The 19,616-nt window shown below is 39.3% G+C and overlaps 2 protein-coding genes across 3 annotated transcripts; one reads left to right on the top strand and one right to left on the bottom strand.

Moving 5' to 3' along the window:
• The first annotated feature begins 4,225 nt into the window (after positions 1-4,225).
• Positions 4,226-11,034, top strand: hnrnpa3 (heterogeneous nuclear ribonucleoprotein A3). 2 transcript variants are annotated; one of them, XR_005695313.1, is made up of 12 exons: positions 4,227-4,383; positions 5,680-5,802; positions 5,916-6,062; positions 6,161-6,371; positions 6,465-6,554; positions 6,662-6,733; positions 7,372-7,419; positions 7,659-7,796; positions 7,914-8,030; positions 8,110-8,177; positions 8,280-9,413; positions 9,635-11,034. XR_005695313.1 is itself a non-coding variant. In XM_040028060.1 (11 exons), exons 1-10 carry the CDS (start codon positions 4,378-4,380, stop codon positions 8,160-8,162), a joined length of 1,005 nt encoding a protein of 334 aa, XP_039883994.1. In that variant the 5' UTR covers positions 4,226-4,377; the 3' UTR covers positions 8,163-8,177; positions 9,635-11,034. The 2 variants fall into 2 exon arrangements, 1 of the variants encoding a protein (XP_039883994.1); XM_040028060.1 differs by lacking the exon at positions 8,280-9,413 and having other exon boundaries at positions 4,226-4,383.
• A 344-nt stretch (positions 11,035-11,378) lies between these two features.
• nfe2l2a (nuclear factor, erythroid 2-like 2a) lies at positions 11,379-18,328 on the bottom strand. Its single transcript, XM_040028059.1, has 5 exons — positions 18,130-18,328; positions 14,935-15,180; positions 14,565-14,654; positions 14,275-14,466; positions 11,379-13,290 (listed from the first exon to the last, which is right to left on the bottom strand). Exons 1-5 carry the CDS (start codon positions 18,163-18,165, stop codon positions 12,070-12,072), a joined length of 1,785 nt encoding a protein of 594 aa, XP_039883993.1. The 5' UTR covers positions 18,166-18,328; the 3' UTR covers positions 11,379-12,069.
• Positions 18,329-19,616: the final 1,288 nt, after the last annotated feature.

The following is a 19,616-nucleotide window of genomic DNA, read 5'->3' as shown; positions in this document are numbered from 1 at the left end:
TCTACGATTTCTCAGGACAAGGTCAACCGTAACGCCTCAGGCACCAACAGCAGTGGGAGGTAGCATTTGTGGAGAACATTAGAGTTCATAACAAAATTTCAGTGATAAATGATAAGGCGAGGCAAACCCATATGACTTCCGTGGCTAAGAAAAAATGAAGCAAATCCAATTGCAATATATTATCCCCTGTAAATCTGCTAAAAGATAGTGAGCGGTGCTCTAAATGAATCATTTTGCCACAGTCTCCCTAAAGTATGCTTTCGCTGTGCAACAGCTAATAGGTGAATAATAAAAATGTGTTCTCCATAATTACATTAATTATGCAAACAAATAGAAACACACAGCAATAATTAAGGCGTTAAGATTATTGCGGATGATCAAGCACCCAGACATGTGACACAAGGGGAAAATAGTAATTTAGTATCGAGGAATATTGTTTGACATTTACAAGGTGATATGATTTGAAAATAAAAGGCTCTTCTTTTCATGGACCATGGCGCCATCTAGAGGACACTGAAAAAAACTAACCAGACTCAACATGGCCATCATTTGAGAGGTTATATTCGAGTTAGTGGGACTATTTGCGCTGAGAAAATTCAGTTGAGCAAATGTGGTGTCATTATAGCCCAGTAAAAAGTAACTCATTTTTCTCAGGCTTTGGGTGTTTGTGTGCATGTGCGCGTGTGTGATGCATTGTGTGAAGCATTATGATATGGTGCCACCTACTGTTAGATCCCTTGCCATATGATTGAAATAAAAGCACAATCCATGCGTATATCCTGTTGATAAGATCAAATTAAAGTGAGACAAAGGTCAGCTGTACAGTGTAATATTACACGCCGCAAGAGAGGTTTTGTGTACGATGTGTGCTCCCATATTCTGTGCCACCAGATGAGAACAAAGGGCAAAAGGTTACAGTCATGTCATCCCTCACCTCACATATGATTTGCAACCGCTGGCCCCTCCCTCACTCAAGATTTATTGTACATTAAATTTCTGCTGACGTTGTTCTGCTCGGCCGCTCCTTAGATATATGGCAAACCATAATTTGGAGGTGTAAAAATGGGTATAAAACCTGTATTAATTATTTCATTGTGGTTCTACAGTAAGTGCTGTCTTTTAGCCCAGACGAGGATGTCATCCCCCTCTATTTCAGCAGATCATTATATCACTCATTTGTCAGAGACTAAATTACAATCAAGGCCAGTGCTGTACTGTTGTATGGTAAATCAGGGAAAACCAAGACTTTTTTATTGGTGTCATTAACTAATACTTTTATTCATTTTTTACTTTATTTGATGTAAATTAGCTGATAATTGCATTTAAATCTCTTTTTTCTAGCAGTGGACTGACGGCCTGGCCTATAGCTGCATTAAAGACCCCAAACTACAGTGATAAAACAAAAGCTGCAGGTTTTCGCTGGCTTGTTTCTTGAAATGGCATGAAAGCAAAAAGCAGCCACAGTAAGCACAGAGACTGGAAGTGCCCATGACGGATAGCAGTGTGTGGGACTTGTGATATATCTTTGTGTCGCGGGGCAGTTAGGTACAAAGACTGAGGGGTGTGATCAACAACCAAACAAACACACTGTCCTGAAGCGAGGGCGAGGAAGTGTACACAGAGCATCCATCACACCACATCTGTGAGCGGCCGATACTGTTCTGTTTAGTCTCACTAACCCACTACACTCAGATCATGCCCCGCTGCCCTTGCAGGTCTCACATGTAGTTATAAAATTATGGCATAATTTATCAGCCTTGCAGCAATAGTTGCTTGTACAGCATCTCCAGCAAAGACATAATTAAGCTGAAAAAGTAACACAAAAAGCAACAGTTTCTCTAAGTACCAAGTTACATTCTAAATACTTTAAGTGGTGAAAGCCACATATCAACTGCGTGCATGCTATTAAGATGTTCTAAATAACACAAGAACTACTGAACTTCTCATTTACAACCATGCATTTCTTCCCCAGTCAGTAACTCTTAAAAATGACACGTAAACACGTCATGATTCTTCTCATTCTGTAAATCCTTGCTGAGACTTTAAATGCTCTTGTGATCAGAGAAGTATCCAGATCAGTAGCTTGCAATTAAGAAGCAATGGCACACTTGACATGGATTACTCAAAAGCCGTTTTTTATTTGAAAGGGGTAAACACTGTATTCCTAAATAGAGTTGAACCTTTCACTGATATCAGTTACTAACACTAGCTTGCAAAACGGCTGTTGTAAAATGGATCTCTTATCACTGAGACTGAAACATTTATGTCTCGGTGATAAGATAATGTGGCCATTTTATTGTTGCATAGGTCAAGCGAATTTTATCTGCTGAATAAGCTCATCATATTCTGTATTATTAAGCACTGATTACAGTAGAAGTGTAATATGGTAGTAGGTTAAAGTACAAATATGTCAAAAATGTACTCTTGCATAGAAACTCAGTGTGTATTACTTTTCACAGTCAGTATATTTAAGGGACTAACAAGAGTTTAACAAATTCTCCGCTATTTATACCAATCCCTAACCATACTGTGGAAATATACTATACAGTGATAGATTTAATAAAATAGAAATTTGATTTAAGGATTATCAGTCTATGAATGCAACAAGTACAGATAAGTAAAGATAGATTCCGGTATGCTGTTGTTGTTTTTCCTGTAGTGCAGAATGATTTCTTCTAATGTGTGTTGCATCGTGCTTCTTGTTTGTTCCAATACAAACAGGAAAATTTTATTTAAAAAATAAAAGCATGGCATTTGGACAGTGTTAAAGACCATCTGCTCTACTTCAAAGGTGGTGGACGGGGCAGTATTCACACTTATCTTGCTAAACAGGCATCTGCTGCAACCAGAAAATGTATTGACCTTTATTGTGAGCAGCACCATTACCACGCTGAAATAGTCCAACGGGGCCCAGTTACCAAAGCAGAAGATGATTTTTATATGTCCACACACAGCAAGACCTTTGCAATAGAGGTTCCAGCATAGACAACCTTTATTTATGTAGTTCCAAAAAAAGCAGGAATACTCTCACTAATGTCTGATTTTTTTTTCCGTAATTTACTGTCGACTGATTTTCCACCATAGAAAAAAATCTGTGTTGTAATGCACAAAAAAACTGATCAAGTGTCTGAAAGCATACATAGGCTGCAGCAGGACAGAAGAAGCCAAACATGGACTGGCTCTTGAATTTGAACTATGGACCACTCATAAAAACTCATCATTAATAGTGTCAGTAAAACATTACCCTTTTTTATTGGGGCTGTATTTTCCTCACATACTACAGTAAAGTTAATGACAGACATTGTCTAAACCATAAAACCGTCATATATTTGGAGATGCTGGTCAGCTTCACCAAGGCTTAGTAGCATCTGGCTCATAGATCATACCTGTCCAATCAAGTGTTCTCGTAACACAGAGGAAACTTGAACTGAAAAGATGGCTTTATGTCTCATTTCCACACTTTCAACTGAACATAATTGTTATGAATTATTTTCATGCAGACATTTCTAAAACTTCTTTAAAGGTGTACTTTAAAAAAACAGAAAATAGAAAGTTGTAAACATTCTGCCATTAAAATACTAAAATATCTGATAAAAACAACTTTGTAGGTTTTTAAGTTTGTTGTGTTTACTGGTCGGGGTGGGGGGAGGAGGGGCTGAGTGCTAAGCTAGAGTAAAAAGCGCTATATAAGAAGTAGCCCAATCACACTTTGGTCCTCTTACTGAAATTACTTTGCTTGTTTTACTGTATGTGATAATAATCTGAATTCTAATCCTTTTTTGTTTTTATGTATTTATTTATTTTGCTGCAAATGCAACACAAAATTTGGAAGATGCCTGTTTTTAGGGTTTGGCTTGCATTGGAGTTGTTTATTTTTTTACTGACATTGAAGCAACGATTTACAGCCTAGATTGCATCAGCAGTTATTTCACTGAAATGAATCAAAGGCAGGTTTGTGTGAAAAGAAATGTACCTGGGAGTCCAGTAGACACTGGTCAGAGATATAAATGCTGCTTGTGCTGCAGACTAACATCAGCAGCACAAACATGAAGCATTGACTATGGAGGGCTTGATGGATGGAAGGGTTGATGGTTGGTACTCCAAGTCAACCAGCAGATGGCGCAAAGTAACATTGATTTGTTGCAGGAAACGAGGCGAGCAGTAAAAGACAGAGTGTACTAAGATAACTTTAATCAGAATTAATAATATACAAGAAGCTTTATATGGCAGTCTGTGTTCATGAGTCATGGAGGCTATAGAGTGCTGTGTTTTAAATTTTGACCACTGTAGTTCACGATCGTCTTACGACCAGCATCAGCAGCCACGCCGATTGGGTCACGTGATCCGCTCAGATCTGCGTCCGTGGACATCTGCAAAATGGAGGTGAGGTTCTGGCAAATGTTGCAAATTAATTACGGTTGTGTGAGACATGCATGGAGACAGTGGCTATTCTGTAACACTTACGCGACAGTGCTCAGAGGGCGTATTGTGTTGCATCATAACATGTGGCTGCTCTGTTGCTTTAAAGCTGGTCGCTTTAGCTAAGACTGTAGCTAAGCTAATGGTGGTCCAACAAGACTAAACGTACAGCTCTCCGGCTATGGAGCTGGAGAGCAGTATATTGTGTTGGGGTTTCCCAAATAAATAAATAAATAAACAATCTCGCTGGAGTTTATAAACCAAAGGTAGTTATTAGAGCAAGTGCGTTTTGCTTGTTTATGTGTATATTGTTAGTGTTGCTAGAGTACCTGCGTCTGTCTTGAAGCGAGCTAATGGTAGCTGCTAAAGCTAATGCAGCTCAGGCTAACCCAGACTGTACTATGGACAGATTAGATGGTATATGCAGCATGTCACGTAATATAATTCCGTGTGTTTTTGTTTTTTGAGTGTTTGGGGGGTTTTTGGGGTTTTTTAACTGAGTGTGTCGCCTACGAGTTAATGTCACAGTCTGGTATTAAGGGCTGACACTACAGCTGAACAGCCTAATTTCATAACTGATAAATATTCAAATATTGTTTTCTCTTTGTTTTTGTTTTTGTCTTTTCTATAAATTATATGTTTAGTCTCACTGTGGAGGTAAATTTGTATATATTTGTATATATTTTCCACCACAACAGATGTGTTAGTCTGTAGGTGTTGGTTTAAAACACGAATTACATTTTATTAACAAGAACAATAATTGATGTCTGAAGAAACCTTCAGTAAAACACTTTAATCAATGCTGAAGTTGAAATTTCAGGCTCAGAGTATGAAGAAACCACCTGTTGTGAAAAGCTGCCATATAAAAATATTGATTGCAGAATCCCATACATTTCATCTGGCCATTTATGCTTAAGAAAATAAAAATAACCATAGGAAATTTCCATAATCCGTTACATACATCAATATAGTTTTTTTATGTATCTCTGTTTTACTGAATTGTTATATTTGATGTCTTATTTAATAGATTTGTATGTTTTTTCCAAGACACAACTTTGTATAAACAAAGACAGAAATTTTGCTGATTTAAAAAAGAAAGAAAGAGAAAGTGTCTGAAACACAATTCTTGTGTGTAATGTCTTACTTTATGGTTATTAGTACAACGTAGTAACAACTTCTTACGTGTAGGGTCATTTCACAGTTAGTTTTCTGATGCATCTTTAACCAGGTGGTGTGTTTGCTTTTTTTTTTTTTTTATAGGACCGTGGCGCTAAAGAGCCTGAGCAGCTCAGAAAGCTGTTCATTGGAGGTCTGAGCTTTGAAACTACGGAGGAGAGTTTACGGGCCCATTTTGAACAATGGGGTACCCTTACAGATTGTGTGGTTTGTATTTTTCTCATGGGCTAGTTTTAAAATGATTTCAAATACATGTGACAATGTGTAAATGTAATAGCACACCACTTGAACTGTACCTGTTAAACCTGTTTTGCCCCTAGGTAATGAGAGATCCTAACAGCAAACGATCAAGAGGGTTTGGCTTTGTAACATACTCTTCTGTAAGGGAAGTCGATGATGCCATGAAAGCAAGACCTCATAAAGTAGATGGCCGAGTTGTAGAGCCCAAGAGGGCTGTGTCCCGAGAGGTAAAATAAAGGAAGAAATTAATAAATCCCAGACCAGAGCACAGTTACTACAGATATGTTATTGTTTGGTGTGTACTTACTAATGCACTCCACTTTAGGACTCCAATAAACCAGGCGCCCATCTGACAGTGAAGAAGATCTTTGTTGGTGGCATCAAGGAAGATACTGAGGAGTACCACATTCGCGAGTATTTTGAGAAATATGGAAAGATCGAATGCATTGACATCATGGAGGAACGCTCCACAGGGAAGAAGAGAGGATTCTGCTTTGTCACTTTTGATGACCATGATACTGTAGACAAAATTGTTGGTATGGGCTCATTCAGATTTCAGAGTTAGCCGAACTGTTAGTAAACAGAAAGCAGTGACTAAACATGTAATGTTTTTCCTATTTTCCTTGAAGCCCAGAAATTCCACACAATCAACTTCCACAATTGTGAAGTCAGGAAAGCTCTGTCAAAACAGGAAATGAGTGCTATATCCAATAACAGGGGTAAGCATGCAATCAAAGGAAGATTAAAATTAGACTTACTGATTTGGCATGTACAGTATGCAGTTGATGTCATAAAAATCTTTAAAATGATACCTTTCTTTAAATAGGCAGGAGCGGGGGATCGGGAAATTTCATGGGCAGAGGTGGTAATTTTGGAGGCGGCGGCAACTTTGGCAGAGGTGGGTAGTTTGCATGTCAAGTCAAAGCACTTCTGGCCTTAAGCACATTAATTTGAAGTTTAAATTTGGGATGGAAGCACAGAAATAACATCAAAACTTCACAGTACTTGCAAACATTGCATATATGTGTGTTCTATGTGTCAGTACGAGTGTCTTTGTGTGGATGTCTATATCAAAGTGTACTGTGTATTTATGAATTGACCAATATAAAAGACCATTTGCTCTCAAATTCTGGTGCCTATTCTAATATAAACCTACCATCAGTAGTCTTCAGTAGATTACTGCATGTAAAAAGACCGTTTCAAATTAAGGTTTGCTATGTGAGCAGAAGTAATATAATTTCTATTAATTAAGGCATTCGGTTTTAGATAACAGGAGTCTAAAACTATGTTTAGAATCAGAATCGCGTTTATTGGCCAAGTATATGCATTGTGTCTAGCATTGTGACAGTTCAACTGTTTGGGAGGGAGATGGCAAGGGGAAAAACTGTTCCTGTGTCGGGTGGTCCTGGTCTGCAGGCTTCTATACATTTGGCAGCAGGTCAGGGTCTGTGTCCAGGGTGTGAGGGGTCTGTGATGTTGATTGGGATCATTATAATATGTGATTCTTCTTGGTAATCTATTTATCTTGTTTTTTAGGTGGCTATGGTGGAGGACGGGGTGGATATGGGGATGATTTTGACAATGGTGAGCCGTTTTTCAAAGGTTTTGCCTTTTAATGAGTTTAAACTATAGCAGGTGCACTGATTTAGGGGTCAAAAGTCACTAAGGTGGTTATTTTAATGGGTTTAAAAGTCATGCTTACACAACTGGTGTGTCTGTAGAATACTCTTTGCAGTAGTGCCATGTTATAACTGTTTGTCTGTGTTATAGGAAAAAAAATCATTTATTTTTTATTTTTATTTTGTTTCTTAATTAAATAATAGGTCCAGGAGGAAATTATGGTGGCGGACCAGGTTATGGAGGTGGCCGAGGGGGCTACGGAGGTGGAGGTCCTGGGTATGGCAACCAGGGTGGAGGATTTGGTGGCAACTGTGACGGAGGCTATGGAGGTAATGGTGGAGGTAAAAGTTTTATTTCCTACAGAATTTTGATTGAATTGCCCGCGGGATGTGAATAGCAAAGGTGTGTGCGAGATAGTTGAAACCAAAGCTTTCCTTAAAATTGACCTGCATCTTCAGGATATGGAGGTGGTGGAAATTACAATGACTTTGGAAACTATGGTGGTCAGCAGTCAAACTATGGGCCCATGAAGGGAAACAGCTTTGGAGGCAGGAACTCAGGTGGACCCTATGGCGGTAAGTTTTACCCTGCAGTTTCTCGTAGTACATTCAGACTTCAAGTCTGAGTAACAGCATCGTAATTTTGCGACTGCAGGTGGATACGGCTCCGGTGGTGGCAGCGGCGGCTACGGCTCTCGGCGATATTAATTATTTAATGTTTTGGTAAGTTGCATTCAGCTTCACACCGCCCTCGTAGCACAGTACAGAGTGAGCCCATAAAAAGTGCAGAATAACTATTTGTTCTATCCTGTATCCATTCAACAGGCTTCAGTTCTTAGCAGCAGAGGCGAGGAGGTGAGCAAAGGAATTGTCAGGAAAGCTGCAGGTTACTTTGAGGCAGTCATCTGAAAGCATTAGAGGAACACACAAGTCAGAAATTACTGCAGCTAAATCGGAGAAGTTTATGGAAGAAGGACTGTATACAAGACATGAGTGCAGATGATACTCTACCCTAATTGTGATAGATGTTTCCCTACTGAGCAATTTTTCCTTCTGTGCGTCTGAAGTGTGTGTGTATTGTGCCTGTGGTATCAGGGATAAAGAGTAAAGTGTTTTGGGGTTGCTATGTTTTTTTTGTTTTTTTAATCTGAAGTCAGTTCTAAATATCTTTATTTTTCTTTTTTATATGGGTAAGTTTTCTGCTGGCCAATTAACCTTTGTCTTTTAACCTGGTTTTTGTCACATAGAATAATAATTTTAGGTCCTTAGATAAGATAGCTTTATACATTCATTCTAAAGTTATTATGATTTCACAATTGCAAGTGTCAAGTGTATTTTTTGATTTTGTATGTAAAGCTCAGTGTGTAAATCCCTCGTAGTACCAGTGTCAACAATTACAAGCAGTCTGGAGTAGAATTAAGGGAATCCCTCACTCTTCTTGTTCCCAGCAAACCGAATTATAGATTGTTCAAATATTTTGATTAGTTGAAAAAGACCGAATAAAATTGTGTAGTAAAGTAACATGAGGTTCAGTGCATCTTTGGTTCAGAAAAAGATGAAATGAGTTATTAATATATCTGTTGCTTGCTTATTGTGACTGAAGTGTAGCAAATCAGCTGGTCCACAACTTTCCCATCTGGTGGAGTATTATTTAGGAGCTCTGTGACGTGAAAATAGTGTATGCGTGTTGCATTCATGTACTTGTACCAGGGTCAATATAAAGGGAGATTTGGGTAGTCCTAGTGAAGGGCCCAGACACCACTTACGCAAGTAGGATAACAGCTACAAGCACCAGCATTTTGGGCTTCAGCGTCACTAGTGTGGAAGATTTGCAGATGACTGTCAGACAGGACGTCTTCAGCCCCAGCACAGTGGACCAGTCAGCAGTTTGAGAGAGAAGGGAGAAGGCAGCATCGAGCACAACGCCCAAGGAGGAAGCTTGCAGTGTCGTGCCTGATAGTGAGCATCTATCTTTCTTTCAAGACTAGCTAAACTCTCCAGCAGCCGGTGCTAGTGAAGAAAGACTAGGACACACTGGAGGTCCTGTTGAGTCAGAGATACCGCAGTTTTACCCGCAAATACTAGAACTCAGACATTAAGAAGAAAAGGGAATGAGTATTTCACAAAGCTGACTTGAGAAGATGGAACAGGTAAGAGTAACCATTTTGCTTGATTTACAGATGTGGAAAGAGGAATTCTCTTCTTGCTGAAAATCTGTAAAGACCTGATAACATGGAAGGTTCTGGATGGGTAAGACTTTTTTTTTTTTTTTTTTTTTTTTAAATATTGTCCAAGCCTGCTCATATTTCACTCTAATGCTGATTACACAAGGTGCAAAACACAGGGTGTTTTAAGATAAACAAAGCAGGTTGACCTTCAGTATTTGTCTACTTTGAGCAGAATCAGCATGTGCCCTTCACCCCACTGCTCGGTACGCTTTGAAGCCAAATACTCTTTATGCTTATCATCAGTATATTTTAAAGCTCAAATAAAGGTGGTGGTGATTGAACACTTGAAACAGAAAGATTATCATCCATTCCAAGAAAGGAAATTAAGAAAGTTTTATAAGTAACTACTTTCAGTTGCTCCCCTACTTCAGAGGGTAGGTCTGCATATTTCATTTGACCAAATCCTACACCCAATGCCCTTCTTGGCACAACCCTCCAAGGGATTTGTATCTCCTTCCAGGATCAAACTGAGTAAATGTGTAAACCAGTACACAAGGAGCTCCCATTTTTAGTTTTATCATGTATCAAACAATCCTAATCCCAAAAGGTGCAAAGTCAGAAAAATCAACAGTTATAATACTACAGTATCAATTCACACAGTATAAACTGTGACTTATTAAATAAGCACTTTAAACTGGAGGCTGAGGCTCTCTAGAAAGCTAACATTTTTAAAAAGAAATGTAACCAATTTTTTAAAAGAATTGTTTAAAAAAAAAAACTATCAGCAGGGGTCACAGGCACATATAGCATTAAATGTGAGTATACTCAAATATTGGTGTAATAGATGAAAGCATAGTATTTTTCCATTACAGGCCATTTACAAAGTGCTTCCATTTGTTTCAGTTCTCAGAGTAGCCAAGTAAGCCAGCAAATTGAGGGACTTTTTGTAAAGTTTCCATAATCATGACAAGTCCTCCTACGGCACATATACCTTGTAGTTTTTAGAAGTGATGAATGATTTGTCATCAAATGCATAAAAATAAACTTGACATTTAATTATTTTTTAACTTATTTCTGATTTATATGTATTCATGTTTGTGATACTTTGGTCGTGTTGCGACTAGGTGGACAAAGTTTAGGTGTCAAATGTTTTGATTCCACATACTTTATGTCTAGACTGCTCAGTATAAAAAACAAAAACGGTGCCCAGTGTTATCCTGTCTCTCCCAGGATATTATCTTTGCAAAGGCATGTAAAATAACCAGCCTCATGTCAGGAGAGACAAAGAGCGAGTCAACGAAGGAAAGAAAAGGAAAACTTATTTGTTAAGGGCACACCAGTGAACCATTTTGTCTGCTAAGCAGAATATGTAACGTTTGACTTATGTGTTTGAATAAAGGGATTTTTCATGATATGAGTGTTTTATTTCTTAAACTGTTTTATTCCTCAGAGTAAATGTTATCAGAGCATTTTATTATTTGATTAACGTATGTCCTTGGAATTTTTTTTTTTTAAACTCTACCCTCCAGTTTTGTTTGCCACGTGCAGAAAACAGGCTTGACAACCAAAGGGGAGAGTCTGTGTGTGAAAGTGCATGGCGTGGAGGCACATTGATTGCAACAGGCTTTGCCTTTGAATGCACTTTCCCGTTGGAGTACTGTGGACTTGTCATTCATGTTTAGCGCTGAGCATACTCGACTGTACCTTGACAATTGTGCCCTTTGTACCGCGTCATAAAGAATGCCGTGGGTGTGAGTTATTTTACCAGGAGTTTTAATAGAATAAAAAGATTTGGGTTACTGTACAAACAAGCTCGCTCCTATACAAGTTGAGCAGATTGTGAAAGCATTTCAATCCAGTGACGTCTTTGTGTCTTTACAAAAATTCTATTCATTTGCTGCGCTGTAAGCACTTTAGCAAAGCATTCATGTCAGGAACGGTCTTGAACATGTGGTAGGTTATGCAATAGTATCTTAAAACTACATATCCATCTGGCACCAATCTGTTGTGGGCTGTGGCTGCAGCATAGCACGCAATATTGTTTTCAGTCAGCGGGAGGCTAAGTAGCTATATGAACAGTTTATTTCAAAGCACAGAAATCAGAATAAAAAAGGGGAGCAAATCATAAGGATAAAGTTATAAAATAAGTAACTGATTGAAATAGTCATTAGCATACAGAAATATAATATATATACAATATATATGTACAAACACAGTAACTTTTTTTAATCAATCTCAGTGCTTATATTTACAAACTATTGGTTAAAGAATCTGTGAAGGTGTCGGAGTACAAAAGAAGTAAAATATAAAAAAATAGTAGAACATTCAAGAGAAGCAAAAACTATACAATAGTTCTGCTGAGCTATTAACGCTTAAAGCTGAGCAACTACAAAGTTATTGCATAGTACAGTATACTATAATAATGAAGTACCATATTACAAAGGAGATCAGTGTCTGTCGTCACTTTTAAAAGTCTTTTTAATGCGGGGAACGAGAAAGACGCTGCCATCCGTTGACTGCTGAAGGGAGTACTCTGATGGGGAGTAGGAATTTCCCTTCTCATCTCTCAACATGCCAAAGACCTCCAGGTACAAGTTGTTGAGCTGCCACTTCATTTCCTTCAGGTCTGTCATGTTCTTGCTCTTCTCACTCAGCAGGCGCTCTTTTTCTTCCTTCAGTGAGTCCAGCTCACTCTCCAAACCCACTATGTTCTCCATCTTGCGTTTACGGCAGTTCTGGGCTGCCACCTTGTTCTTTCCGCGGCGGCGTATGTCGCGGACCAGGGCCAGCTGGGCCTCGTTCAGTTGGTGTTTTGACATCATCTCATTAAAATCATCAACGGGGAGGTTGATAATCATGTCAACGGTAAAGGGGATTTTGAGCGCCTTGGCTCTCTGTTCGTCTCTGGAGAGACGCACATTAGAGCGTTTCTTCGCTTTATCTTTGGTGAAGGGGGCGTTCTTGTGGCTGCTCTCTTCTCCTGGGTCCACCTTATGTTTGGGATTCTTCTCGTGCTCGTTTGGTTGCTGAGATGGTATAGATACAGAAATTGCTGCGTGTGCGTCATCTGGTTGGAAATTTAATGAAAACATCTCAGAGTAGTCAGATTCTGCGCTGCCAGGGTTCTGGTCCATCTCCTCCATGTCCGAGTCGCTGCATCTAAAGGACTCGCTTCCATATGCAGATTTTGCAGGACTTGCATTTGTAGAGATCCCCGAATCTGAGTCTGGCTGTTCTGTTATTAGATTTTGCTTGCTTCTGTCAAAGGCATCTCCGGGTGAGAGGCTGTACAAATCCATGGGAGTGAAGGGGGCCTCGTTCGGGACATCGGACATGGCAGCACTTTCATTTCCTTCGAGTTCATGCTGACCACTGCTCTCTTCCAATATAGTGTTCTGATAAAATATGTTACAGAAACTTTCTGCGCCTAAATTGGCATTTAATTGAGAGGTTTTTACTTTTATCGGGCTGAGGCCATCAGCTGGAGCCATGCTGGGAACGGAGCTGTCAAATGTGTTCATAAACTCTGTGGGATCGACATTTAAACTGTTTGCTTTCTCATCTGTCATGGGGTAAAAAGAGTAGTTTGGATTCTGTATTTCAGGGCTGTCTTGAAGGGGATAGGTTGTGGTCTCCAGTGTGTCCTCCATTTGCATGTTGAGGCATTCCTACAAAAAAAAAAATTACAATTTTAAAATAAATACACTCATTTTAAGTACGGCTTAAAAAATTCTCAACATTTATGTGTGGTAGGATATTAAAAAGCCTACAAAAAAGACTTATCACACATTCAAAACTGAATGACTGTTATTAAGTGGTTTCATTGTTGAAATATTGAAACCTAAGATTAGTATGTTTTATAAGTATAATTTTACTCTATTAAATTTCTCCTTCTTAATCTGTTATCATCACTAAACAGGGTTTCAGCTAACAAAGTCTGAACCATTGAGCTGTTCAGTTGTTGCAGCTCCCTGTGCTCCACTGAATGCCGGTAGAGCTGGTTTTAGCACAAGATTGCCTACTGTGATTAACAAAACTATCCAGTTGTTGAAATGTCGGAACTTCCTACTGCTGTAAACAGAATATCTTATCTTCATGAAGCAGCTTTTACAAGTTTGAGCACAATTCCACTCAGCTTTCATGTCTACACTTTTAGTATCATCACCAACTAACTAGATTAATCCTGCCAATTCTATTTTGTGGTTACAACCACAGCCCAGTCCACTCAGTCAAAGGTCGAGGCAACTAATGGTGCAATGCTCCACCCACCAGCTAATGCAAATATGAGGTGCCTTGAAACAGAGCTGATAAAGCAGCTAATGAAAATGACTTCACCTTTCTGCTACTAAGCAAAGATTTGAAGACACATCTGATCTGAGCAAGCTATCTTTTGGCTCTGCGCAAAAATGTTAGTGGCTATTAATCATATGAATTATATAACCCCTGAGCAACCATGCTTCTAATGCTGTAAAATGTCTAGATGATGAAAGTTAGGAGTGGAATTAGCAGTGTGCACTGGATTCCTAAAGCAAACAACAACTGTTTGTCTTCTAATGTCAAGCTCCTGCCATTTATCCATTTTTTTTCTTTTTGTATTTGTTCCACCACACGAAATGCCATGTCGCTGAGTTTGTAGAATCTCTGTGTCATACCTGCAGCTCGGGGAGGGACAGAATCTCCATCCAGGCCTCCTCCAAATCTGGGGGCATTCCCTGTGGTGCTGGTGGTGGCAGCTGTCCTGGGGAGAGGGTGGCAGGTGATGGAGCTGGTTGTTCGGGGGACATCATCATGTTGCTGCTGATGGCTGCTGAGACAGCAGGTGTGTCCAGACAAACTGAAGTGTTCTAGGAGACAAAACAGATATGACAGTTTTTATACAGCTAAAAACGATGCCCAACAATCACGCAGTTCATTTCTGTTAATTTCTGATCAATGTTCTTACCTCAGTTTCTTCTACAGGAAACGTCTCTGCCAGTAGCTGCAAACATTCATCGAATGACATGGCGTCACTTGTTTCTGTGAAACTGGCATTCTGCAACAGAAGTTAAAATACCTTGTGTTACTTTTTACCATCTAGCATGTACCAGCTTTTTGGCACACCATGTTTTAACAGCAGCACATGATTGTGTATTTATAGCGCTCAGGTCCCTGCAGAGCACTGATGCAAAACTGAAGTCCAACCTGCGCTGCTGCATTTACACAGGATGAGGTGGTAACCTAGCTACAACACAGCCAGAGCCTATAAAATGAGGTGGGAGGGGTGTACCTTTGACATGAGTAATGATGGAGCGTGTATGTACCTGTGTACCTACCTCTAGAGGTGTGACGGCAGGCTGCAGCGGGGCTCGAGGTATGTATTCTCCCGTCTCCTCATCTAGCTGTAGCTGTGCCAGCAGGGCCTTCTCCTGCTCCCGGAGCAAATGCAGCTTCTTCTCCTCCTCCAGCTCCCGCTGCCTCTGGAGCTCATGCTCTTTCTGACGGTGGTTGTAGTCAAACACTTCACGCCTGGCACCAAGATCAATGTCTTGCTTCCACAGTATGTCAATCAGGTCCATGTCCTAGAAAGACAGCCGCAGATCGGTTAACAGAGTTTGCAAGCAGCCATGCTGTCCTGCATAAGAGTGTTCTGAGCATCGCAGCCAAACAGAACGTCCCTGCTGCGAAGCGTGACTGTTGCACCTGCCACACCCTGTCCCTCAGTATCTGATCACCAACAACAACACAGGCACTAATGTCAAGGGACAGAAACTGCATGAATAATGAACGCATTTCTCTCCTTCCTCTGTTGTCACCACACACCAGCAAAAGACACATATCCTCATTTGATACTTTTTCCAGTGAAGGGAAGTAGTCACTGCTTATCCAGTTACGCAGAAGTGTGAATTTGTTTGTCGTATTCAGACTCCCACACAGCCAGGGATTGTTTTTTAGCGAGTACTTAAAGTTCAGATTTAAAGGATGGTTCCAAACTAGTTTAGAAGTTAAATCATATTACACCATTTAGAAAATGTGGCCATAGTATACAGTATTATGGTTGGTGAAGAACATATGAGCGAAGAACATATAAACATATAAACAAAGCAAGTAAAATTGGCACTGTAATTCGTCAATTATGAATATGCGGTAAATCTGTAATAGTGTTGCATTTACATATGTCTATTTGGCAACAGCTGCATTGATGCCAACCTATAGCTACATTTCTTTGAAGGTGCTCAGGTTACGGCAAAGGCTACAGCGTAAGGTCTCAGAAAGGTTTGTGTTACAATGTACCTTTGTACCTAATCACACTATGAGGTCATAATGTCATACTGAGTGAAATTAAAATGCTTATTTCCTCAATTTCACCCTCACTAGGTATTTAAGTCAACTATTACAAGTGCTACTAAATTATCTTAGCACAATAATAGTCTTGTCCTACATATATTTACACATTAGGCAGAGCATGCGATGACATTTTAGTACCATTTCCTGTAGATTTCCCCTAACTTGCCGATTGTTATTTGCCTTTTTAAACAAGGATGTCTAAAGATAAATTATGCTGGCCCCTTCTCTGGGCTTTTAGCAGAATTTATTTACAGAAGGAAAGTGTTTCACAAGGCCCAAGGATGTTACATAAACCCGCGATACTGGTTTACACAAAAAAAAAAAAAAAAAAAAATGAGCATGTGACTTGTTTGTTCCTCAGATTTGGGTGTAAACATTACTTATGAGCTTGGGTTTATAATACAAAAAAAAAAAAAAAAGAGAGAGAGAGCCTAGAGGACACCAAAAGGGAACTCAGGGAGAATAAAGAACAAAGCAGAACAATGTACAATAAGGAGGATGTGGGACTGTTTAGAAAAACCCTGTCAGATAATGTTTTCTTCAATTTTTTTTTTTAAAATAAAAACAGGATGAGTCACAAACCTCCACAAACTAATAATAATGGCATATGAGCACCTATAAATACTTTAAGCCATTGTTGACACCATTTTCCTGACTACAGTTGTGGTGCTGAAGAAAAAAAAAAGAATCCACTAACCCTCTTTGCCTCTGTGTTGCATCAGAGCTATGACCACTGAAGGATTACACATTACTAAGGCTGCTCGCTGGTTGGAAGGTGAGCACACAACTAGACATTATGGTTTGTACAGGAATGAGGAAGTCCCTTAAAATGTCTGTGTGGGATGTCTAAACTCACTTCTTGAGGTTGCTGATGTTTTCTAACAAACAACAATAAAAAGAAGAAAAGAAAGAAAAAACACTCTTGTCTGTTGGTCACACCTAATAAGCTCATCAGACAAGTCACGCCAGTCCTTTAGAAAAAACAACCACCGCAAGGCCAAAAAACTGACTGTTGTCAGTCAGTGATTTCAGTGTGGTTGTTAAATTAGCCTGTTGTTATAATGCAGCTTTATAAACAGCACATTCTGTATTAATGGCAACTGGGCTCTGTGAATGTGGGTGTGCTTAAGTAATGGTGTCACAATCAACTGCAACAAGACATGGACTGGCACCAGTACAAAGGGGGAAAGGCTGAGAAAACTACTTCCTGCACCTTGATGCCACACAAAAACCAGTCAAAAAAGCTTTTACACACAGAGCCTTCAGAATGACAGTTACCAGAGATACATATTAAACTTAACAAGCCTTTAGTGTTGGTTGTTCATTTACTTATCTACAGTTAAACACAAGGCCCCGAAAGAGGCACCCGAACCTGCTGTTGTAACATGCCTTTTTTCAACACCATTCAGTGGACATCCAATCTCAACTGTGGATGATGAAACACAGCTGCACAGCCCTTTGGGCCCTCATCGGTCAACTGTACTTCCACTGACCCTCACCTATGACAAGCTTAGCGAAACACTAAAGATGCGAGGCCATGTCACAGGAAAAAATAAACTTCAACCAAGTTCAATATTTTCATTCAGTGTATAAGAACAGGTCTAGTCTAATATTTGGTCCTTTTTTATTAACTCTGTAAAACACACAGCAAAGACATAAGCAGCAGTAAAAGAAATCATTCATGGTGGTTATAAAAGCTATCAGATATGGGATCACATGCTTTGAGCAGGAGGAGGGCGGGGTAGGCAGGGGGAGATGATGACACAGTTACGACAAATGCTTCAACACAGTCCAGGTTCTGTTTGTCTAACTTGCCAGGATAAAAGAACCTGTTATTTTATTCGGGCAATCGATCACAACACTAATATCTGAACCTGTTCTGTTAATGGGGATTTTTTCCTGTCCAGGAAAAGCGTCACAAGTGGATGACTTGCAGAACTGAAAGACAGTTAACATGTCTAACTCTAAGACAGCCTGTCGGCGTAATCTACCTCACACTTTTAAAGCTATAACGTCTGTAACACCGGCGTAAATACACTAGTACTATAATTTAGCTGTTATTTAACTGATAAATAAAAGTTTATATAAAGTCTATCTCTCTAATAGCCCGCATTAAAAAGGAAGTTGACAGTCAATGTCAGATAGTTTGTCTACTCTTTTCTAGCGAGAAATACTCTATTTACCTGTTGACCGGAATGCATCACCTCCATTTCCATCATTATGGAGCTCTGTCGTGAGGTTTTGAGGGAAAAAAACTCCGTATGATTGAAAAATTTGTGAGTTATTCCTTATATTGGATATAAAAATGGCGAGCGGTCTGAAGGCGATATAGTCCGTCACGGGAGCTGAGCGGCGAGAAGTGCTGCTTCCTCCAAACCTAATGAGCATTACGGAAATGATGGCCCTCCCCACCGGGATCGTCCCCCTCGCAGCAGCCTATGAGGGCTGGAGATAAGGACTGTGTGTGCGTGCGCATGGAGTACATTTAACACAATAGTTGCCACGCAAAAAAATTACACAACATATTTATGTGAAAGTTAAACATTTTATAATACATTAACCATTACTTAATTTGCAACATGTTATATCGTTCGTTTATAGACAGCTTTATGTATGCCAGCTCATAAAAGAAATATATATAATGTGTACCTTGTATTTTAACTTCGTCACGGACGTGACCAGACTTTGTTTGGTGCATACCTCCCCCTGCTGGTGACCGTGACCAGCGTGGAGCTGGAGACCCTGGGGCCCTGATGTTCCTTGTGCAGCTGGGTAGACCATCACAAAATCATAAAGAGAGAAACAGAACACCCAGTTTAAAGTTACAGTCCTGCGTTTAATGTTTTACTCTGAAGCTCAGACCTGTTAGCGGAACAATACCTATATGTGGTAAAAGTCCCAGTGCAGAATGATTCCTGTTAGTTTATATGTTTTTGTTTGTTTATTGGTTTGTTTGTTTTTGGAGGGGAGGTAGGTGCATAAGAGATACTAGTTCAAATGGGTGGAACTGTTACTAACATCTTTTGGGAGGAGGTTGGGGTGTGGGAGTCAGACTCTGCCATAATTCACTGGGTGCTCTAATTGGAAAATCTTCATCTGTCAAGTAATGAATCATTACAGTGGGTTAACTAAATGTGCTACAAGCTAAATTATTCCCTGTTACACTATTTCTCATAAAATTAAACAAAACTGAAGTAATGATCTAAAACGTGTAAGTGAGGAATCTCAAAGATTTGCAGATCTGTAATTCCTTTCCATTATCAATATATATGTTTGTATTACGTACTGTAGAAAAAATATATTAAAGTTTTAACCATTATAATGCACAAAAGGCTATTCTTCGAAACTGGTACATATATGAAGGCACTGTAGTGTGTAGGGTGTAGAAAAATTGTTTAGGTTATGTTAATAGTTTTATTGTTTAGGCAAAATTTGCTAAGCTTACCGAAATACTGCACATTTCAGTACATTTTGTAAGTAAATATGCAGGTTTTTACTCCATTTATGGGGCATTTATCATATGGTTAGTAAATGTATAGAATATAGTGCAATAATTTTAATGCATTTTATGCTATTTAATACTTATTCAATAGATAGATAGATAGATAGATAGATAGATAGATAGATAGATAGATAGATAGATAGATAGATAGATAGATAGATAGATAGA

Source organism: Simochromis diagramma, unplaced genomic scaffold (assembly GCF_900408965.1).
Source record: "Simochromis diagramma unplaced genomic scaffold, fSimDia1.1 OVJJ01000343.1, whole genome shotgun sequence".
Taxonomy (NCBI): Eukaryota; Metazoa; Chordata; class Actinopteri; order Cichliformes; family Cichlidae; genus Simochromis; species Simochromis diagramma.
The sequence above is the reverse complement of the archived record's forward strand: the minus strand, read 5'-3'. Positions and strand labels throughout refer to the sequence as shown.

Coding starts and splice junctions, on each gene's coding strand:
- hnrnpa3 (XM_040028060.1), top strand. Junction 6,372..6,464: donor TACTGTAGACAAAATTGTTG/GTATGGGCTCAT, acceptor TTTTCCTTGAAG/CCCAGAAATTCCACACAATC. Junction 7,797..7,913: donor CTATGGAGGTAATGGTGGAG/GTAAAAGTTTTA, acceptor CTGCATCTTCAG/GATATGGAGGTGGTGGAAAT.
- nfe2l2a (XM_040028059.1), bottom strand. CDS start 18,165: ATGATGGAAATGGAGGTGATGCATTCCGGTCAACAG. Junction 15,181..18,129: donor TGATGCATTCCGGTCAACAG/GTAAATAGAGTA, acceptor CTGTCTTTCTAG/GACATGGACCTGATTGACAT. Junction 14,467..14,564: donor TTCCTGTAGAAGAAACTGAG/GTAAGAACATTG, acceptor TTTGTCTCCTAG/AACACTTCAGTTTGTCTGGA.